This window comes from Juglans regia, chromosome 10 (genome assembly GCF_001411555.2).
Source record: "Juglans regia cultivar Chandler chromosome 10, Walnut 2.0, whole genome shotgun sequence".
Classification (NCBI taxonomy): Eukaryota; Viridiplantae; Streptophyta; class Magnoliopsida; order Fagales; family Juglandaceae; genus Juglans; species Juglans regia.
Genome location: NC_049910.1, coordinates 25,398,420 through 25,420,104, shown reverse-complemented (window position 1 = coordinate 25,420,104; position 21,685 = coordinate 25,398,420). Strand labels below are relative to the sequence as shown.

At 39.7% G+C, this 21,685-nt stretch overlaps 2 protein-coding genes across 2 annotated transcripts; both read left to right on the top strand.

Moving 5' to 3' along the window:
* The first annotated feature begins 2,964 nt into the window (after positions 1 to 2,964).
* Positions 2,965 to 5,472, top strand: LOC118349603 (phenylalanine ammonia-lyase-like). Its single transcript, XM_035694974.1, has one exon. The coding sequence runs from the start codon at positions 3,054 to 3,056 to the stop codon at positions 5,334 to 5,336; it is 2,283 nt and encodes a 760-aa protein (XP_035550867.1). The 5' UTR covers positions 2,965 to 3,053; the 3' UTR covers positions 5,337 to 5,472.
* Positions 5,473 to 13,372: 7,900 nt separating this feature from the next.
* LOC108995827 (protein FAR1-RELATED SEQUENCE 5-like) lies at positions 13,373 to 14,102 on the top strand. Its single transcript, XM_035695207.1, has 2 exons — positions 13,373 to 13,712; positions 13,795 to 14,102. Exons 1-2 carry the CDS (start codon positions 13,373 to 13,375, stop codon positions 14,100 to 14,102), a joined length of 648 nt encoding a protein of 215 aa, XP_035551100.1.
* The last annotated feature ends 7,583 nt before the right edge of the window (positions 14,103 to 21,685 follow it).

Sequence of the window (21,685 nt, the reverse complement as noted above, 5' to 3'; positions counted from 1 at the left end):
TGGTTGTGATGTGCCACTGGGAGACTAATACGAGTATGATGGAATTGCCTATGAAAATAGACTTGAGAGAACATTACTCATGCTTGTTGGGAGTTGTTGTTGGTATGGTCTTTTCGAGCGTGTTTTGAGTTGTATCTGGCATCCTGCTTTAGCGTGATGTTTGACCTTACAAATTTCGAGGACGAAATTTTTTTTAAGGGGGGAAGGATGTAACACCCCGTATTTTAGTGTAATTTTTTACTGAAGGATTTTTATTATTTATTCAAAAATTTATCCTCTTATTTTAAAATTGGTTGGATTTTTAGTGAGTTTATTTCTATGATTTTAATTTGTTAATTTGGTGAAAATTATTTTATTGTGTGCTTTCTTGATATTTATTTATTGTTATGCATTTAAATTGCTTATAATATTTAAATTAATCACTGGGTGATTTAATTATTTCAATTTGACTTTACCATTACGTTTAAATTATTTTATTTAATTTGTGGTTTTAAAATCGTTTCCGTTGGATCATTTTCGTGACCCAAGTTATGAGGATTGGACCTCATTTTTTTCCCCTCTTTTTCTTTCCTCTCCTTTTCTTTTTCTCTTTTTTCTTTTCTCCTTATTTTCCTTCGGTTTCTTCTCTCCCGCGCGATCTCTCTCTCTCCTCTCCTCCGCCCGTTTCCTTCTCTCCCTCCCAGCACCGTCGTCCGCCGGCGGTGGTCGACACCGCCCAGCCCCTCCGCTTCCCCTGCCGCCGACGAAGCTACCCCTCCATTTTTAGCCTCCCTTGTGCCGCCGTTAGCCACCACGAGACCCACGAAGCCGCGGCACTCTTTCCGCCGCTGCGCCGCCGTCGTTCCACCACCGGCCACCATCTTCCTACCACTTCATCCCCGACCTCTTGGCAATCCTTTGGACCCAACCCCGGCTCCGATCCGTCACCGGTGAAGCCCCACCAAGTCCATTTCCGATTTGTACGTTTTTGGCCTTAAACCACCATTTGCGCCGTCATCCACGGCAAACCACCACCACCATTGGCTTCACCGACCTCTCTAGGCCCTACCCTATCATTTTGGGGTCTTCGTTTGTCTCCGTTGAAAAGTGGGTATTTGTGACCCACGGCCACAGTGTATTTTACACTGTGGTGTTGCTCAGACGTCGCCTTTTTCAGTTTCGTGATCCTTCGGAAATCATTATATAGCAATGTAAGTATTTTTTTCAAAGAATTCTCGTGAATTTAATGTATTTTTGCACTAGCACATTACACTGTATTTTAATTGCTGGTTGGTTTTGCCGGACTGAGTCCGAGGAGTAACGGGGTTGATTGGATTGGGTGATGGAGTTGTTAGTATGATTGGTTTAGACTATGAGATTTGTTGGCTGTTCGGGTTTAAATATTGGTGTTTTGTGTATGACGTGGGTTGTGGTGGATATTGGTGATTTTATGAAGTAATGATATACTTTGGGATTATGAGGATTTTTTAAGTTTTGAGAAATTAAGATAGATTATTTTAGAAGCTTAGGCTTAAATATGGAAATCCGTAATTGGTTGAAAACTTACGGAAATTGTGTGATTATTTTTTTTATAGGTGACGATTATTAGTCGACTCAACATTTTTTGAAGAAATTTCTGAAAAGCTAAGAAGTCCAGGTAAGCGGGGTTTATATACTAGTTTTGCATAAAATAAATGAAAGGAGGTTGACTTTGAGAATAAATGTGTTTATTTTTGAAAGAGATGATCTGAAAACAACCTCAAATGTTTATTCTGCATATGCATAAATTCTATATAAGGGAAAATGTTTTTCTGTCATGACTAGTGTAGACATGAGCAAGTTTTGTGTACTTTATTTCTGAACTATGTAAAAGAGCGAATATGAAAATCTGGAAGTTTTGTTATGAACAAATGAGAATATTTTGTTTATGTTTATCTCGAACATGTGAAATGATCTGAAGCCTTTCAATGTTTTGTTTTGATATGAGGTATCATCTGAGAATCTTGGCATGATGTTCTGATTCTGTATATGATTGTAACCGGATTTTCGATGAAATCCGTTCTGTTTCTGTTAAGGCCTAGCCACGGGTATAATGGTGGTTTATAACCCTACCACGGGGGTGAAACATGGAAAATGGCCCAGCCACGGGTATAATGGTGGTTTATAACCCTACCACGGGGGTGAAACATGGAAAATGGCCCAGCCACGGGTATAATGGTGGTTTATAACCCTACCACGGGGGTGAAACATGGAATATGGCCCAGCCACGGGTATAATGGTGGTTTATAACCCTACCACGGGGGTTAAACATGGTATTGTCCCGATGTGATATTAAATGAAGATAAGATTATAATGTTTCAGTTTAGAAATGCCAACGGATTCTATTTTTGGAATAAGTTCATTTTTCTGAAAATTTCGCTCTAATGCTTTTGTACAAGTTTTGTTTCTACATTCTGAAAGTAAATGTTTCTGTTCGGCTTATCAAATGTTATAAATGCTCATGTTTACATGCTAGTATATGCTCTCTGCTTGCTGAGTTGTTGATAACTCACCCCGTTAATCTTCATAATATTTCAGATGACATCGATGGCTCAGCTGAAGATCAGTATTAGAGTCTATGGAGAAGATTAGCATTGATTTGTTGTTGGGTATCTCATGATATTAGTGTTGGTGTTGGAGGTTAATTATCTTTCTTAAGTTTGCTTCAATGGATTTAGACGGTTTATGGATACTTATGTTAATGTTATATTATTTCTAGTTGTTATTTGAGACATGAAGAAGAGTTGATTTTATTTGGGTTGTTGGATTGAATATTGGATAGATGAGTTTATTTGATTTATTTAATTGAAGTATATACGTTCGATTTGAGGTTTGGGAAAATGGATAAATTCTTGAATTTGGAAGTACTCTAGCCTTGTTAGAGTTGATTATCAGGTTTTATGAGTTAACTCTCCGGACCCTCGGGGTCGGGGTGTTACACATTCCCTCCTAAACTCAAACACAACTCACCGCAAATAGCTAACCTCTCCCACTTCTCTCCTTCACCCTCTGAAAATATTTGCTCAATTCTGGCAATGGCAACCAATGGATTTGGCCGCCCCAACAAGCATTTCCGCCCTCCAGCTCTCCCTCTCCCAAAAGACACCACAAACCTCATTTGTCTATCAGAAAATTCTCATGTCTCAACCCCATTGCACTGGAAGAAAGCTGCGGAGGCCATGCAATGCAACCATTTTGATGAAGTCTGCAGCATGGTGTCGCAGTTTGCACAGGTGCAAACCGTTGACATACAGGGTACGACCCTCACTGTCGGTCAAGTCACCGCCATTGCACGTCGTGGTGAAGTAAAGGTTAATCTCAATGAAGCTGTGGCGTGTGAACGTGTAGCCAAAAGCGCCAACTGGGTTGCAGAGCATGTTTCCCGTGGAACAGATACATACGGTGTTACCACCGGATTTGGAGCCACATCACATCGTCGCACCAACAAAACCTCTGACCTCCAGACAGAGCTTATTCGGTTCCTTAATGCTGGAGTGATTGGGAGAGAGAACCTTCCATCTAGCTACACAAAAGCAGCTATGTTGGTTCGTACAAACACACTCATGCAAGGCTTTTCTGGTATTCGATGGGAGGTACTTGAAGGCATGGCTAAGCTTATGAACACAAATTTGACTCCTAAACTGCCTCTAAGAGGGACTATTACTGCTTCAGGGGATCTTGTACCGTTATCTTATATAGCTGGATTACTAACTGGCCGACATAATTCCAAAGTGCTCACCTCTGAAGGGGAAGAGATCACTGCCATGGAAGCTCTGACGAGAGCTGGGATTTCGGCTCCTTTCGAGCTTCAAGCAAAGGAAGGTTTAGCTCTTGTAAATGGGACAGCCGTGGGCTCGGCTGTGGCGGCAACAGTTTGTTTTGATGCCAACATTTTGGCTCTGCTTTCTGAAGTTCTCTCCGCTTTGTTTTGTGAAGTCATGCTAGGCAAGCCTGAGTTCACAGACCCACTAACACATGAGCTCAAGCACCACCCTGGCCAGATTGAATCCGCAGCTATCATGGAGTTCCTTTTGGATGGAAGTGACTACCTGAAAGAAGCAAAGCTTCGTCATGAAAAAGATCCCCTTACAAAGCCAAAACAAGACAGGTATGCACTCAGAACCTCTCCCCAATGGCTTGGGCCCCAAATCGAAGTTATTCGCATGGCAACACATTCAATCGAAAGGGAAATCAATTCTGTGAATGATAACCCGTTGATCGATGTTGCTCGAGATATGGCTCTCCATGGAGGGAATTTCCAGGGAACACCAATTGGTGTCTCCATGGATAATCTCCGAATTGCCATTGCAGCTATTGGGAAGCTCATGTTTGCTCAATTCTCTGAACTTGTATGTGATTACTACAACAATGGCTTGCCTTCCAATTTGAGTGGGGGGCCTAATCCAAGCTTGGATTATGGCTTCAAAGGCGCAGAGATAGCCATGGCTGCATATTGCTCTGAGCTCCAATACTTGGCAAACCCTGTCACAACACATGTACAGAGCGCAGAACAACACAATCAAGATGTGAATTCTCTCGGGTTGATTTCAGCCAGAAAAAGTGCAGAAGCCATTGAGATCCTAAAGTTGATGTCAGCCACTTACATGGTGGCACTCTGCCAGGCAATTGATCTAAGACATTTGGAGGAAAACATGAGGGAAGTTGTGAAACATGTTCTTCTCCAAGTTGTGAGGAAAACCCTTTACACAGCTGAAGATGGATCACTCCTAGAATCCCGTTTTTGCGAGAAAGAACTCTTGCAGGTCATTGAGCACCAGCCAATTTTCTCTTATCTTGATGACCCCACAAATCCATCTTATGCTCTCTTGCCTAAACTTCGAGAAGTACTTGTAGAAAGAGCTCTCAAAGATCCTAAACCAGAAAATAGAGATGACAAGGGCTACTCAATATTCAAACGCATACCACTATTCCTAGATGAGCTGAAAGCAAGGCTTGGGGAAGAAGTAGCAAAAGCTCGTGATAGATTCGAGAATGGAGATTTTCCAATAGCCAACAGAATCAAGAAATGTAGAACTTATCCTATATATCGGTTTGTTAGGAGTGAAGTGGGGACTGAGCTTCTTAGCGGGGCAAAGAAGGTGAGTCCAGGTGAGGATATTGAGAAGGTATATGAGGCCATGAATGAAGGGAAAGTGGGAGATGTACTTACGAAGTGCTTGACAAACTGGAAAGGATCTGCTGGTCCTTTTACGCCAAGGCCGATGACGGTGACTTCTCCAATGCATTGCAATCCTGAGTATTGGGGTTGGTTTGAAAATGTAAGGTCTCCTACTGTCACAAAAGGTGGAGCCTTTTGATGTTTTTTTATCTAAGTAATTTTTTTTCCGTTTCTAAATAAGATTTGTATGTGGAAACATTTTTTTCCGTTTGAAAATATTTTTTTAGTCTTAATTTTTACAAAGATTGATGAGGGTGGAATCTCTCTCTCTCTCTCTCTCTCATCAAGGAAGATCCCCAAAATCATGCTCCTGATTTGTCATCCTGATTCTAGGCTGAAATTATGTATATAATAGCTAGTAAAATCATGTTTAATGCCTTGTAAACATTAGGCTTATTTTTAGCTTCTTTCCTAGAATAAATCCAATCTGCCTGTATATATATATCTGATACAATTCGATTGAAAAATAAGGAAAATTCTTCCTACAGCAGTTTAAGGAATTTCTGTGTCTATACCTTTTTTAAATTTCATCATGGTATCAGGAGAGCCGTCCTCCAACGAGAATTCGATCCCCACCTCTGAACATACTCAAAATCCAATCTCAAACCCACCATCTCCCACAGAAATTCCTCTTGTAGCTCTCAATATTACCTCACAGATCAATGAAAAACTCACTCCTTCCACTTTTCCTCAATGGCGCGCCCAGTTCGAAGCTTTACTTATTGGGTATAATCTCCTTGATTATGTTACAAGAGATAAACGTTGCCCGCCCTCCAATGATTCCTCCATCTCCAACCCTCAACGAACCCACTAGATAAGACAAGATAAACTTATCCTCTCTGCTATTTTGGCCTCCACAACCACTACAATTACACCATTCATTTCCATTTCAGAAACCTCTCAGGAAGCTTGGCAAAAATTACACACAATGTATGCCAGCAAATCCTGAACTAGGGCTATGCAACTCAAAGAGGAATTGACTCTGATAAAGAAGGGAAATCAAACGGTTCAAGAGTACCTGCACACTGTCAAAACTCTTGTAGATGAAATCTCTCTTATTGATCATCCCATTTCCGAAGATGATCTGACCCTTTACATTCTCAATGGCTTGGGCGCTGATTTCCGTGAGATTACAGCCCCCATTCGTGCCCGGGAACGCCCACTTACCTTTGAGGAGTTACATGATCTCCTTATTGGTCACGATGCCTACCTACGCCGACTTGAAGCCACTTCCCAGCAACTGGTTGCTTCCGCAAATTACTCCCATTGACGAACAGGTACTGGTTCTTCATCTAGAGGTTTTAATTCCAAGAGTTCTTCAAAGCCGAATGGCTCAGATTGTAATAATGGAGGCCAATCTCCCAACTTCTCAGCCCAGTCTCGCAACACGACTACCCCATGTGACAACTGAAAGCCCAAATCCAATGGCCAGCGCCGTTACACACCGAAATGCCAACTCTGTGAACAGATGGGCCATACTGCAAAATTCTGCCCCAAAGTCCAATTTTCTGTAGCAACGGCAAATTGTGTTTGCACTGCTCCAGCCCAAGACACAAAATGGCTCGTTGACTCGGCGGCCTCTCACAACATCACTGGTGATTTGGCCAAACTCTCAGTTCATTCCGAATATGATGGCACTGACGAGGTTATAATCGGTGATGGTTCAGGTTTGCGTGTCTCTCATATCGGTTCCTTGGTTCTTCACTCACCCACACGCACTTTTCATTTAAATGATACGCTTTGTGTTCCCAATATTAAAAAAAATCTCATTTCTGTTCACCATTTCACCACACAAAATCGTGTTTTTGTTGAGTTTCACCCTTCCTTTTTTCTTGTTAAGGATCCGATAACGGGGGCGGTTCTACTCAAAGGTGCATGTGAAAATGGTGTTTATACCCTTCTGTGGTCCATGGTGCGATCCTCTCAAAAAATGGTTGCTAATGTGCATGAACGGACCTCCGTTGATGGGTGGCAGTAACGCCTTGGACATCCGTGTCAGAAAATGGTTCATCAGCTTGTCAACTCTTTTTCTCTTCCAATAATAAAAGAAAATCATGTTTCTTCTCTTTGTACTTCTTGTTCCATCAATAAAGCTCTCAAACAACCATTTCGGCAAAATAGTCTTCAAAGTCATGTGCCTTTTGATCTTATTTACACTGATGTTTGGGGACCTTCCAACTCAATTGGAATTGATGGATCCCGTTATTATTTGATTTTTGTTGACCATTTCACAAAATATATTTGGTTTTATCCTATGGAAACCAAATCTGGTGTTAGCACAATTTTCCCACAATTTAAACACCTTGTGGAAACACGTTTTCAATAAAAAATCAAAACCATTTACTAGGATAATGGTGGTGAATTTGTGGCTTTAAATTTTTTTTTTCTATTCATGGAATTAGTCATTATACCACAGCTCCTCATACACCACAACAAAATGGTGTTTCCGAGAGTCGTCACCGTCATCTTGTTGAAACGGGCCTCACTTTATTACATGATCCATCATTATCCTTAAAATATTGGCCCCATGCTTTTTCCACAGCGGCTTACCTTATAAACCGTCAACCAACACCTCTTTTACATCACAAATCTCCATTTGAAGCATTGTTTAAACAATCACCAAATTATCTCAAAGTAAAAAAATTTGGTTGTTTATGCTTCCCTCTTACACGGCCTTACAATAACAACAAACTCCAACCCAAGTCCGTTCCTTGTCTCTTCGTGGGCTACTCTTCGGCCCAAAATGCATACAAATGTCTTGACCCAGTTACTAACCGGATGTATCACTCAAGACATGTTCTGTTCGACGAAACCCAAAATGGCCCTTCTGCGCATCCTGTGTCATCGTCGTCTTCGGCAAGTGCTCCACCCATCAACGCGGCGCCTCGATCGGTTCCTCAACCTCCACCAGTGACTCCGGCCAGGGATAACTCCTTCGCATCACCTCCAGGTAACGCCTCTCTTCCTTCCTCCTCTAATTCTCAAAATCTGGAAAATGCTCCTTCTAGCCCTAATCTCTTGTCATCGCATGATTCTGAACATTCCACAACACCTACACTTGATTTTTCTGTCCAAAATGACACTGCTTTGCACACCGATCCCATCGTGGTTCCATGTGACCCACCTGCCCAACCAATTTCCCGAACCCATTCCATGACCACTCGGTCAATGAACAATATCCAAAAACCCAAACAGCTTAACTCCACCACAAAGCACCCCCTTCCTGAAATCATTGAACCGAGTTGTGTGGGACATGCTCTTCGTGAATCACACTGGAGAATGGCCATGTCCGAAGAGCTTACAGCTCTTATGCGCCATGACACATGGACTTTGGTACCTCCACCAACAACTTGTAAACCCGTGGGATGCAAATGGGTCTTCCGTGTAAAAAGGAAAGCTGACGGGTCCATAGATCGTTTTAAAGCGAGACTTGTCGCTAAAGGTTACCACCAACGTCCGGGGTTGGACTATAAAGAAACCTTTAGTCCAGTGGTAAAGCCTGCTACCATTCGAACTGTCCGAATGGTTGCTATGATGAAGGGATGGCCGTTGAGACAACTTGACGTCAACAATGCCTTCTTGCATGGCAAGTTGACAGAAACTGTATATATGGTCCAACCCCCAGGATTTAAAGACACTTCTAGACCAAATCATGTTTGCCGGTGAAACAAGGCTATCTATGGGTTAAAACAGGCTCCTCGCGCCTGGTACTCGGCACTCAAGTTGGCTATCATGGGTCTTGGTTTTCAAAATTCCAAATCTGACTCCTCCCTATTTATATACCAAAAAAATTCAATTCTATGTTATTTGTTGGTATATGTTGATGACTTGGTTCTCACTGGCAGCAATATGGATTTTTTATCTCATGTAATTTCCCAACTTGGAGTTCAATTCTCTTTAAAGGATATGGGTCAACTTCATTTCTTCTTGGGCATGGAAGTAATTCCTACCCGAGCAGGTCTCTTTCTATCCCAGCACAAATACATTCGGGATCTTCTCTCCAAAACCAATATGATGGGTGCCAAAGAGGTGTCTACACCGTTATCCACAAGCACAACGTTGAAGCTGATTGATGGTACAACCTCATTTGACAGCACTGAATTTCGTAGTGTTATTGGAGGTCTCCAATACTTATCTCTCACCCGCCCGGATATTTGCTTCTCAGTCAATAAATTATCACAATTTATGCATAAACCGACGGTGACTCACTGGGCTGCTGCCAAGAGGCTTCTCCGTTACTTGAAACAAACAATACTTCATGGCATTCACATTAAAGCAAACTCTACCTTTGATCTCACAACTTTTTCGGATGCTGATTGGGCAGGAAATTTTGATGACCGTACATCTACCTCAGCATATATAAGCTTCCTTGGATCAAATCCCATATCTTGGAGTTTAAAAAAACAAAGGGCTGTAGCAAGGTCGTCAACTGAAGCTGAATATCGATCTCTTGCTAATGCAACCTCTGAAATGGTGTGGCTGCTCTCACTATTCAAGGAACTTGGGCTACCCATGACAGTTTCACTGAAACTGTTATGTGATAATTTAGGGGCAACACATCTCACTTTCAATCCCATTCAACACTCTAGGATGAAGCATATTCAGATCGACCTACACTTTGTTCGTGACATGGTACAAAAAGGAGTTCTCCGTGTTCAACATGTCAACACTCAAGATCAGCTTGTGGATTTAGTGACAAAACCATTATCCCGACAACGGATGGACTTCCTCAAGAATAAGATTGGCTTAGCCGATGGCAGCTCCGTCTTGCGGGGCCATATCAAGGAAGATCCCCAAAATCATGCTCCTGATTTGCATCTTGATTCTAGGCTGAAATTATGTATATAACAGCTAGTAAAATCATGTTTAATGCCTTGTAAACGTTAGGCTTATTTTTAGCTTCTTTCCTAGAATAAATCCAATCTGCCTGTATATATATCTGATACAATTCGATTGAAAAATAAGGAAAATTCTTCCTACATCAGTTTAAGGAATTTCTGTGTCTATACCTTTTTTAAATTTCATCATCTCTCTCTCTCTCTCTCTCTCTCTCTCTCTCTCTCTCTCTGTGATCTGATCTAGACTATACAAGGAATAAAAGAGGGGATAATGGATCTAATAAATTAGTTCAATAGTTTTGCTCCATGTTTCTTGGTTGAGTTACGAGAGAGAATCGTTGAAAACTTGATAAAGCTTGAAAAGTGGGAAGAAAGCTTGGTTTACCTAAAGTGCTCTCGAATGACTTAGAAGGAGGAAATATTTGGTTGTTATTGAAAGAGGATTCTAAAATCACTATAGTTTCTGCTACTAATCAGCATCTTAAATGTTCTCTAGTGTTGCAAGATCTTAAGCGGCTGCTCTGGTCTTCTTTTTATAATTTTCAAACTAAGCAAGAGCCTTGGATTGCTATTGGTGATTTTAATAGTTTTGTTTTAGTTAAAAATGAAATCATCAATCTTGGAACTAGCCTTTAAAATCATCAAAAGATTAAAGAATGCACTGAAATCTTGGAATTTCCAAGTTTTTGGTAATATCTTTCAAAATTTGTCAAGAATGAGAGAAATGTCGGTAAGTCTCTATCGAGAATGAGAGAATCAAAAGACTTGCTTTCTCGTTGTCGCTCTCCGTCTCTGTTGAGTTTCTGTTTTCGTTGGAAGCAACACACCGCCACACACTATCGGCCGGTGAGCTCTTCTGCATCCACCTTTCTCTCATTTCTCTTGCCCCCTTTCTTTCTCTTTTTCTCTCCCTCTCTTGCGCACTTTTTCTCTCCTCTCCTCTCCCGATATTTTTTTCACCATTCTGATTACCGTCACTGCTGTCTGCTATCCAAGCCGTTGTACCCCTCCCTGTCTAACGCCACTAGATTGAGCCCTCTCTCTCGTGCTTTTTTCCTCTTTGCCTCTACCATACATGAACACACACTCTCTTTTTCTCGCTGCCCGATCAATACTTCTACATACAGTCGGGTTATACAGTCGGTGCGCAGCCGGGATGCCACGTCAGATTAAAAAAAAAATGAAAAGAAAAGAAAGAATAGGAGAAGAGAAGGAGCACACCAGAAACCGAAAGAAGAATTGATTGAGAATAGAGCTCAGTCTTCGTCTTCTCGCTCGTGTTGCATTTGGGTCTTGCGTGTAATGGTTCGTCGGCTACTTGTGTAATGGTTGAAAGAAGATTTGAAGAAAAAATAGAGTTCGACATCGTCTGGGTCTTCTTGTTCCCTCTCGTACGGGGTCTGTTTCTTTCGGTTTTCTCAGTCATCAGCTTCATGTGTAATGGTTGCCCAGTCGTCATCTTCCTTCTCATCTAATCTGGGGAGTTGCTATCCACATTACTTCTGAGTCTTCGTGTTCACCGTGGGTCTCCATTTTCGTAGGTCTTCTCCATTCCGTGGGTCTTCTCTGTGGGTCTCCAATAGTAAAGTTTTTTTTTTCCTCCTCTAAATCTACATTTCATCAACTGAAACAACGAATTTGAGGGACCAAATAAGAATGATGCCCCATATGAAATGATAATCATATGGATGTTACCAGATAATTATCAGAGCCGACTAGTATGTAGTAAGCTCCATATGTTTTCTTTTATTTTAATTCGGTGAATTATTATGTGTTTGTTGGAGCGTCTAAAATGTTTTAAAGTATAAAATTTTACCTAGTTAAAATTGAAATGAAGCATTTTCAATTGCCAAGTTAGAAATTTTACTTTTATCAGAAAAGGCTATAAATTTTATTTGCTATGGAAGGCTTTTTCAGGAATCCACTCTTGCTATCCCTTATTTTGGGCATTCTTGTAATCTGATGCAGTCTTCTGTTGGTTGAAGTTTCAAGCAGGCACGATGAGTTTAAGTTATTTCTTTACGTGTCACCTATGTCAATCAAAGAAAAAGAAGAAAGGAGGCCATGCTGGTTCATTTGTACAAAAAACAAAATTAAGTACTAATTTGATGTTATGGATGTATAGCTTTTCCTCAAATTTGTAAACTGCAGGCAATTGTTCAAGCCTATCCAACCTCATCTTGTGGGGTCATAGAGTTTTGCTTTACTGTAATATATAAGGGTACTGCTTGAGGATCCTTGTCCTGTACCTTTGATTTATACCAGCTTTTAAACCATGAAAGATTGACAAAGACTTGTACTTTTATTTAACTTAGTATCTTATTCCTATAAGTAGTAATGTTTGCTTGTACGTTGACAATGAATACTTTGTAAATATTCTTGTGTTGTATTAAAGGGTTTGGTATAAGACCGAAATGCTATCGATTGCCTTCCTACAGGAGTCTAGAAGCACTTGAAAGGATACCATTTCCTTCAAGAGTAATGAAACTTGTACGCAGTTTGAAGATTAGTTAGTATGCATAATGACAAAAGTTTTTGAATTGATTTATTTAGTGGTGAATTATTTTTGTACTTATAATGATACTTCTCATTATAGTATTTTTTTTATTTTTTATTTTGTTTCTACGTATATAGACCACCTCTACAACAGTTTTTGAACTAATTTATTTAGTGGTGAATTATTTTGGTCCTAATTAGTATACATTTTCTTTTGCAGTAATTGAATAGTTATAAGAAAATTTATTAGTTTTGATTTTAACCTTCTCCAAGGTTTCCTTGTTCCTATAAAAATGGTTCTACAATTTTTTCCTATGCAGTTTGTCAGCATGGAAAAAGGGAAGAAAACTCTTCTCCTACAACACCATCTAGCTCAAATCCTCCAACCGAGTATGTATTTGATTTTTAGCATTTGTTAGCATACATCAATCTCGTAGTTGGTAATATTAATCATTATTACCTTTTTATGTTAGGACATCCCAACAATTGCTCCAAACTTTCCAAATTACATGCACGGTGACTATGGACCAGTGCCTGCATGGCCACTGGCTTTTATGCCATATCCAAATGACAACCAATATCCAAGATTTGGTAATGAGGATACACCCGATCATCGTTGTGAAACTGAAGCGCCATGTTCCACCTTTAGAGTTGATGAACAAAGTGAAGAGGATATGCCAGATTCACGGGAAACCGACGATAGGACTCCCGAGACACCTCAGTTAGACCAAATGGATGGTGGTGATATGATTGGGAGGCAAAATCGGGGATGGAGTTTAATTCTTTTGAGGAATTAATGAGCTATTATAAGCAATATGCTAAAAAATGTGGGTTTGGATCTATGACACAAAGGAGTGAGAGGGACGACGATGGAAGTGTTAGATATGTCACCCTTGGTTGTGCCCTTGGGGGAAAGGCTCGGAATTGGACGATGAATGTCGACAAACCATGCTCGACAGGAAAAACTGATTGTAAGGTAAGGATTAATACCTTAGAAGTTGAGGGAAAGATGCGGTTGACCATTGTTAATAATACCCACAATCATGGACTGAGTCCCCATAAATCTCGCTTTTCTCGATGTAATCGCGATGTTAGTGAGGTCGTAAAAAGAGTACTAGATACTAACGACCTGGCTGGCATCCGAATGAACAAGAGCTTCGGATGTCTTGTTGTTGGCTTGGGTATATTTGAGAACCTCTTATTTTTGGAAAAAGGATTGTCGGAATTACATCGATAGGGCAAGACATCTATGACTTGGAGCAGGTGGTGCTGGAGCGCTTCAAGACTATTTTTGTAGGATGCAGTACAAGAATCTCGGATTCTTTGCCTTAATAGATTTAGATGATGATGAGAGGTTAAAAAATATCTTTTGGGCAGATCCACGCAGTAGGGCAGCTTATCAAGATTTTGGTGATATGGTCACATTTGACACCACGTATCTGACGAACCGATACGGGATGCCCTTTGCACCCTTTGTTGGTGTAAACCATTATGGCCAGTCGATTCTCTTGGGTGCAGGGTTAATTTCCAGTGAGGACACAGAGACTTTTATATGGTTATTTCAAACTTGATTGCAATCTATGGATGGTATAGCACCGTCAGCTATTATCACTGATCAAGATAGAGTAATAAAAAATGCAATTGCCATTGTATTTCCAAAAAGTCGACATAGATTTTGCCTGTGGTATATATTGAAAAAAGTTCTCGAGAAGCTTGGCTCTCATCATGCCTACTAAAGTGGCATGAAAAATCAGCTCATGAAATGTGTGTATGATATTCAAACTATTGAGGAGTTTGAGAAGTTGTGGGAAGAGTTAATTAACACGTACACCTTGGAAGAGAATGTCTGGTTGCAAATTTTGTACGCTGAGCGCGAGTATTGGGTACCGGTATTCCTAAAAGAGTACTTTTGGGCTGGCATGAGTACAACACAGGGGAGCGAGAGCATGAATGCATTTTTTGACGTATATGTTCATGCGAAGACAAACTTGAAGGAATTTGTCGATCGGTTTGACAGTGCTTGAAAAAGAAAATTGAGAATGAAACCAACCTGGACTTCCACTCATTTAGCGTTACAATTCCATGCATATCTAGATCTCCAATCGAAAAAAGATTTCAAGAGTTGTACACGAATACAAAATTCTGGAAAGTTCAATAGCAAGTTATGGGTGTGCTTGATATGGATCCATCTCTAGTTAGACAGGATGGCGTGAAGAAAACCTATTTGGTAGAAGATGAAATTCGTGTTGAGGAGTTCACTAAACATGTTACATATTATGTAGATTTTAATGAGGAAGACTGCGATGCTAAGTGTTCATGTGGATTATTTCAGATAAGGGAGATACTGTGTAGGCATATCTTGGCCATATTCAAATGTAACGGGATAAAGACTTTGTTAGATAGGTACATTTAGACCAATGGAGGAAGGACATCAAATGGAGATATATGTTAATCCACAGTACCTATGACATAGGGGATCAGCGGGAAGATACTGATGCAGCATGTTCAAAGGAGCATACTGATGATGCAACTAAAAAGTTGCATGCTATGATTGATTTATATAGTTCAAGTCCCCAAGAACCCCCATCTCTGACCCAAACGGGTTCCAATGTTTGTTATACGACATAGGACACAACTATAGTTGGTAGTTCGCAGCAAGTACTCAGTCCACGAGTTGTGCGAGGAAAAGACATACCCGCATCTTTGAGGAGAGCATCTAGGATGGAGCAAGATATGCGAAAAGTTAAAGCAAAGACGAAGAAGGTGCCTATAAAGGGAAAACATAAAGAGGTTCGATATTTTTTATAACAATAATATTTTAAATATACATGTTTATTTGCTATGATTTATTTATGCAATAGATGTGATGACATGTTTCTCAATGTTACTTGATTATTAGTGAGGTGGAGATACGCCAGCCTGGGACACGTGTAGGAATTTATTTGGCCCATCAGAGATAGATACTTCTAATGTTAAAAATGTGCAGGTGTAAATATTTTTCTTTTTAATTGCTGCCTTATTTTTCGGAGTAATTTTAAATACGTTAGACTTATTTTTGTTATATATTTGTAACATGTAACATGACTGAGCACAGTAACATAAAACAATAACTGTAAAAGCCCAAAACACCTAGAGTAGTGTGGGTGAACGTCTTATTTCTGCTTGTTGCTAAAGAAGCACCAACTCCTTCTTCAAAACTTCCTCATTTCTCATGGATAGCACCATCTCTTTCTTATTGATCTCATCCGCTCTCTTACAGAGCTCAATCTCCCTATTTTCAATATCTTCGAATATTTTCAAATATCTCTTTCTCCTTCAATAACACTTCTTTTTTTCTTTCACGAAGATCCAGCTCTATGTATTGATTACTATCCACCGACTTGAAATACTTGCAGTATGGTAAACCCTGATCAATACATAAGCAAAAAATGTTAGATGGCTTATAATATTTCAGCTTGTATTACGTAAAAGTTTTATGGTGAATGTTGTAGTTACCTCTGTGTTGTACTTTGGACACCTTAAGAAGGGTCGTCCTGGATTTCTTGCAGTATTTGAGTATCTCAATGTTGCTTCACACTCACAGAAGCAAGTTGATTGACCCAAAGTATGTTTAGCAAATGATGAAGACGACATTGATGATGATGACGACGACATTCTAACATGAAATCTTATGGTTATTCAATTGTTATAAGTCATAGTTTGTTAAGAGGATTTGGTGATGTGCAAACATGACAGTTTAATTTTTTGGCCATGTATGCAAATTAAGACGTGGACAGTGGAAAAAAACCTTTTGTCCTTTTGATGTGGACAGTTGACAAAAACTGCGTTTCTTTTCATGTCCTTTTCTACACATTCAATAATGCAACTTAAGATGTAACATTTAAATGAGAATGCAACACTACAAATCCATACAAGGTCAAATGATTAGGAATTACGTTTAGGATCACGAGAACCCCCCTTCTAGCCATCAAGGAAGTACATTACAAGAGATGCAGGTAGCAAATGTTGATTGACAGAGAAGCTTTGTAATTGCAGTAATCAAACCATTCTGTAATTCAATAATTCAGTAATCAAACCATTTAGTTATCAAACCATTCACTACTAAAACCATTTAGTACTCAAACCATTCAGTAATCCAACAATTCAGTAATTCCAAAGTGTAATCTGGAACCATCTAGTAATCTGAAACCATGCAGTAATTGCTAACCATTCAGTAAGAAAAGATACATTCAGTAATTGGAAACCATCCAGTAATTGCAAACCATTCATGGTATGCAAACCATTCAGAGATTGCAAATAATATGAAATATCAAGTAATCTGAAACCATCCAATCTGCTCACCAATCAGTAAAAAAAGATACATTCAGTAATTGGAAACCATGTAGTAATTGCAAACCATTCACTAATTGCAAACCAATCAGTAATTGCAAACCATTCAGCAATTGAAAACCATTCAGAAATCAAAAATTAACTACAATAATTAAAAATAATTAAGGGTTTCAAGAAATGCTTGCCTTCCCCCAGGTTAGGGGCGACTGATTACTAGAATTGTGGTGTGGAGAAATTTAGGGTTAGGGTTTCAAGATGAGGGAGAAGGGGCTATGTTAGGGTTAGGGTTTCAGGATGAAGGAGAAGGTGATAGGTTAGGGTTACGATCTCGAGATGAAGGGGAAGGTGTTAGGTTAAGCTTAGGGTTTTAGAAGGATAGGGTTTTTCGATTTCACATCTTCTAGGGGGATTTCGATTCGGAGAAGGGGGGAAAATGTGGGGTGAAAACGAAGGTGGTGCAACCCTTAAGCTGTCAAGAAGGCAGTGCTTGGTGGTAAGGCAGAGCAACTTCGTGGGAGGGAAGGTCTCGGAAGATGAAAGAAGGAGGGCTTTGTGGTGAGGCAGAGTATCAAATGGAGACGCATAATAGCAAATTGAGAGGCAGAGCAGCTTTGTGGGAGGGAAGATCTCGGATGCCCTTTGCGGAGGAGGAGAAATTGAAGGGAGGGGGAGAGTTTGTGGAAACGAAGGGAGGTTTCTCATGGGAGGGAGGGGGAGGAAAGGTGGAGACAAAGGGGAATGGTTTGTGGGTCTTCGTGGGTTACAGTCTTGATACGAAGCGCACCGTTTTACAAAAGATCCAAAACGGTGCACTTCATTTTCCACATAAGCAGCTGCTCCCCCACGCTTACGCAGCCCGGCTGCGTATAGAGTTTTTCTTGCCTGATATACCACCGCCACCAAGTAGAAGACTGTTTGTAACACCCTAGCCCTTTGGATTTTTTCTTTTTTCTCTTATCTTTCTTTTCCCTCCTGCCTCCCCCAATAAACTTCCCCAATTTTTCTTCCCTGTTTTTCATGCAGCCACGATGTCGTTTGAGGTGAGCTTCGTCTTTTTGCGTGCATTTTATCCTTCTGACGATTTTTCACTTTTAGTTTTTACACTTCGAAAAATTCCTCCACCCAAATCTCCATTATTTTCCACGTCTAGGCAGTTTGAACTTCCTTTCCGTTTTTGAATTCTCTCTCTTCTTTTTTTTTTTTTCATCACTCAGGTCTCTCCCTCTCTACTTTTTATGTCTTGCTGTGCATTTCTATATCTAATCTGGCAAACTCTCTCTATCCATGTCTCTCTCATTCATTGCAAACCTCCATGCAGACACCGTAGCCCAGGGCCATCACTCAATGCTGCGACATCGCCAACCATCCCGCACGGCCACCATCACGCCAACCTGTGGCTTTTGCAGATGGACCAGCAAGCCACTGCTCACACTCTCAACCCCACAATCACCACGTTGTCGCCGTGAGACGCCCCTGCAGACCACTAACCCCCACGGCCTTGCACCACCCAGCCACTGCCTCATACACACCACCACGACGAAAGCCTCCCACGTTCCCTCGGTTCCAGCCACCAGTTCACGACTAGAGCTCCACATTGCCGCCACCCTTCACCGTGAAACCCAAGTCACCATCGCATGCTAAGAGGCCTCTGTTTACACTTGCCAAAAACAGAGCATGCTTTCCTTCTAACTTTGCCTCAATGCAAGCCGCCCAGTCACTTGCCATCCGTGCACCGTAGCCCAGCCGTGAACCCGCTAGTGGAGCCACTGCAGATCACGAAGCAAGATTTTTTGGTCGAACTACAGCCCCCGTTGTACGGTTTGTAACTGCCTCTCCCTCTTTCTCTCTGGATGTTCCATCTCTCTCTCTCTCTCTCTCTCTCTCTCTCTCTCTTAGTGCCGTGCCACCGCGCCGTACATCGTCCACCTAGCCAGCCACCGCTTCCGTCATCCCTTGCCTTTTTCTCTGGTGAGCCCAGACTTTATCGCACGGTTTTGTATTTCTCAAGTATTTCGTTTGCATTTTCATAAGTATTTCCGTTTCTAGCTTTTGGTCCCTACCCTAAGATTTGTTCAATAGTATAAATAAACCACTTTTAATACTTTATCGTATAGCATTTGTAAAGCATAGTAAAGAAATTGTTTTAATATATTTTTATTACTACATCTAGTTTATAAGTCAGTATGCTTTCTTGCCATTTGATGTTTATTTTGATATTGAGTTTGATTTATTTGAGATGTTTCATGTGGATGATGTTTAGCGTGAAATTATAATTTCATATAGATAATATTTAAAGATCTAAAATTTTAGTTATATAGTAATAATTGTTATAACTATTTTCATCTGTAAATAATAAGATTTTATTTTTATTCTAAACACTTTAAAATCGATTTAAGTATATTTTACTAAGTGAGTGTTTTATTGTTTATATTATTTGAATTTGAATATTTTATGAATTACTATTGCTTAAGAAATTTATGATTTCCTACCAGATTATATGTTGGATGTATTAAATTATCGTTTTAATAATAGTCTATAGAGATATGAGTTTAAATATAATTAAGTTACCTTTTAGAAAGAATTTAAGTTGTTTCGCCATATTTGATAAAATTATTTTATAATAACTTAAGATTATTATTTTTTTAATGATAATATATTTATTAGATTTCTAATAACTAGATAGTTATCAAAAGCTATTTTTGTAGTGTGAATTTAAGTAAACAGACAGTTTTAGCAAGTCTATTTAGAAGTTTAGTAACGCTTAGTGTTTTGTATAGGTGACAATTGACATTCATTCAACATGATTGTGGAAAGATTTTGAATAGTACTTAAGAAGTTCAGGTAAGCGTGGTTCATATACTAGTTTTGCATAAAAGAAATGAAATGAGATTAACTTTGAAAATAAGCATGTTTGTTTTTGAAAAGAAATCTGAAAATGACCTCTGATGTTTATTCTACATATGCATAAATTATATATAGGAGAAAGTATTTTCTGTCATGACTGGTGTAGACATGAGCTAATTTTGTGCATTACGTTTCTGAACTATGCAAAAAGAGTGAATATGAAAATCTAAAAGCTTTTGCTATGAATAAATGAAGATGTTTTGGTTTCTGTTTATTTCGAACATGTGAAATGATCTAAATCTATTCAGTATTTTGTTTTGCTATGACGTGTCATCTGAAAACCTTGGCATGAAGTTCTAATTCTGTATCTGAATGTGATCTGATTCCCATGATGTTCCGTTCTGTTTCTGTTAAGGCCCAGCCACGGGTATAATGGTGGTTTATAACCCTACCACGGGGTGAAAAATGGTATACGGCCCAGCCACTGGTATAATGGTGGTTTATAACCCTACCATAGGGGTTAAACATGATATTTGTCCCGATTTAATGCTATGAGATGATATGAATATAATGTTTCAGCTTGGATATGCCAAAGGATTTTCTTTCTGGGAACAAGTTTGTTTTTATGAAAACTTCACTCTGATATTTTGTACCAAGTTTTGTTTATTTATTCTGAAAATAAATATATTATTTTTGCATTCTGAAAGTAAATGTTTTGTTCTGCATACTGAACTTTATAAATGCTCATGTTTACATGCTAGTGTATTCTCTCTGCTTACTGAGTTATTGATAACTCACCCTTTATCAACACAATATTTTTCAGATATTTTGATGGTTTAGCTGAGGATCAAGATTATGAGGCATTGGGTGAGATGATTTAAGTATGGTGGTTTAAGCATAGGAAGTTTTTTACGAGTATTGTCGATTTTTATTAAGAAATTCTATTGTGTTATGATGATTTGACATTTTGAAAAATTGGTTATATTGAGAAAATTAGATTGAATCAAATTTTCTATATGATATTGGGAATTTGGAGTCTGTTTTTAAATTGTTGAAATGTGAGTTTAAGTGTTAGGAAGTAACTCTTTGACCCGTGCAGGATTGGGTCGTTACACTGTGCACCTCCAACAGACAGCAATAGCTGCCCAAAGCTGACGTCGTGAAGCTTAGGGCACCGACAACCCTCCAGAAGTTTTCCCTAGTGCACGGAGGTAGGTGGCTCTTGAACAAAGTTTAGAATAATTGTCCTTCGATTTGTGAAATTTTTGTTGGGAAAAAAAAGCACAGCGGAATAACTAAAAGCGAAAATAAAAGAGCACACCCACTCACAGAGTGACACCAAGAATTTAACGTGGTTTGGTAACTACCTACGTCCACAGAAAAGAGTTACTAACTCTAATAAATAGTGGAACACAAGAAAATATTATAGAGGAGGCGGATCACACTCCACTCAACTCAACTCCCTTTTTCCTTTCAGAGCTCGTTCTCTCTCTTTTCCTTACTTCCTTGGTGTGTCAGAGGGCTCTCGCTAGGAGTCTCAATTTATAGGCAAACGTATATCTCCTCGCCTATATGAATGCATTCAATTTGTAACTGGAAATGCAGTTACCTGCTGAGCAACCATTGTGGACTGCTTGCTTGGGCATGGATTTCAACAATTCTCCCCATCCTTGCCCATTTACCTAGATGCTATCCATTTCTGCTGTCTCCATATACCTCAAGCTTCTCACTTGTAACCATCTTCGTCAGCATGTCTACTAGATTCTTTTTCGTATGGATCTTCACAAGTTTCAACAGCTATTGTTCCATCGCTTTGCGTATCCAATGATAGCTGATATCAATATGCTTGGTGCAGGAATGATATATTGAATTCTTGCTCAAGTTTAGAGCACTTTGACTATCATAATGTACATTGTAGTCTTCTTGACTAACCCCTAGTTCTTGTAGAAAACACTTCATCCACAACATCTCTTTCCCAGCT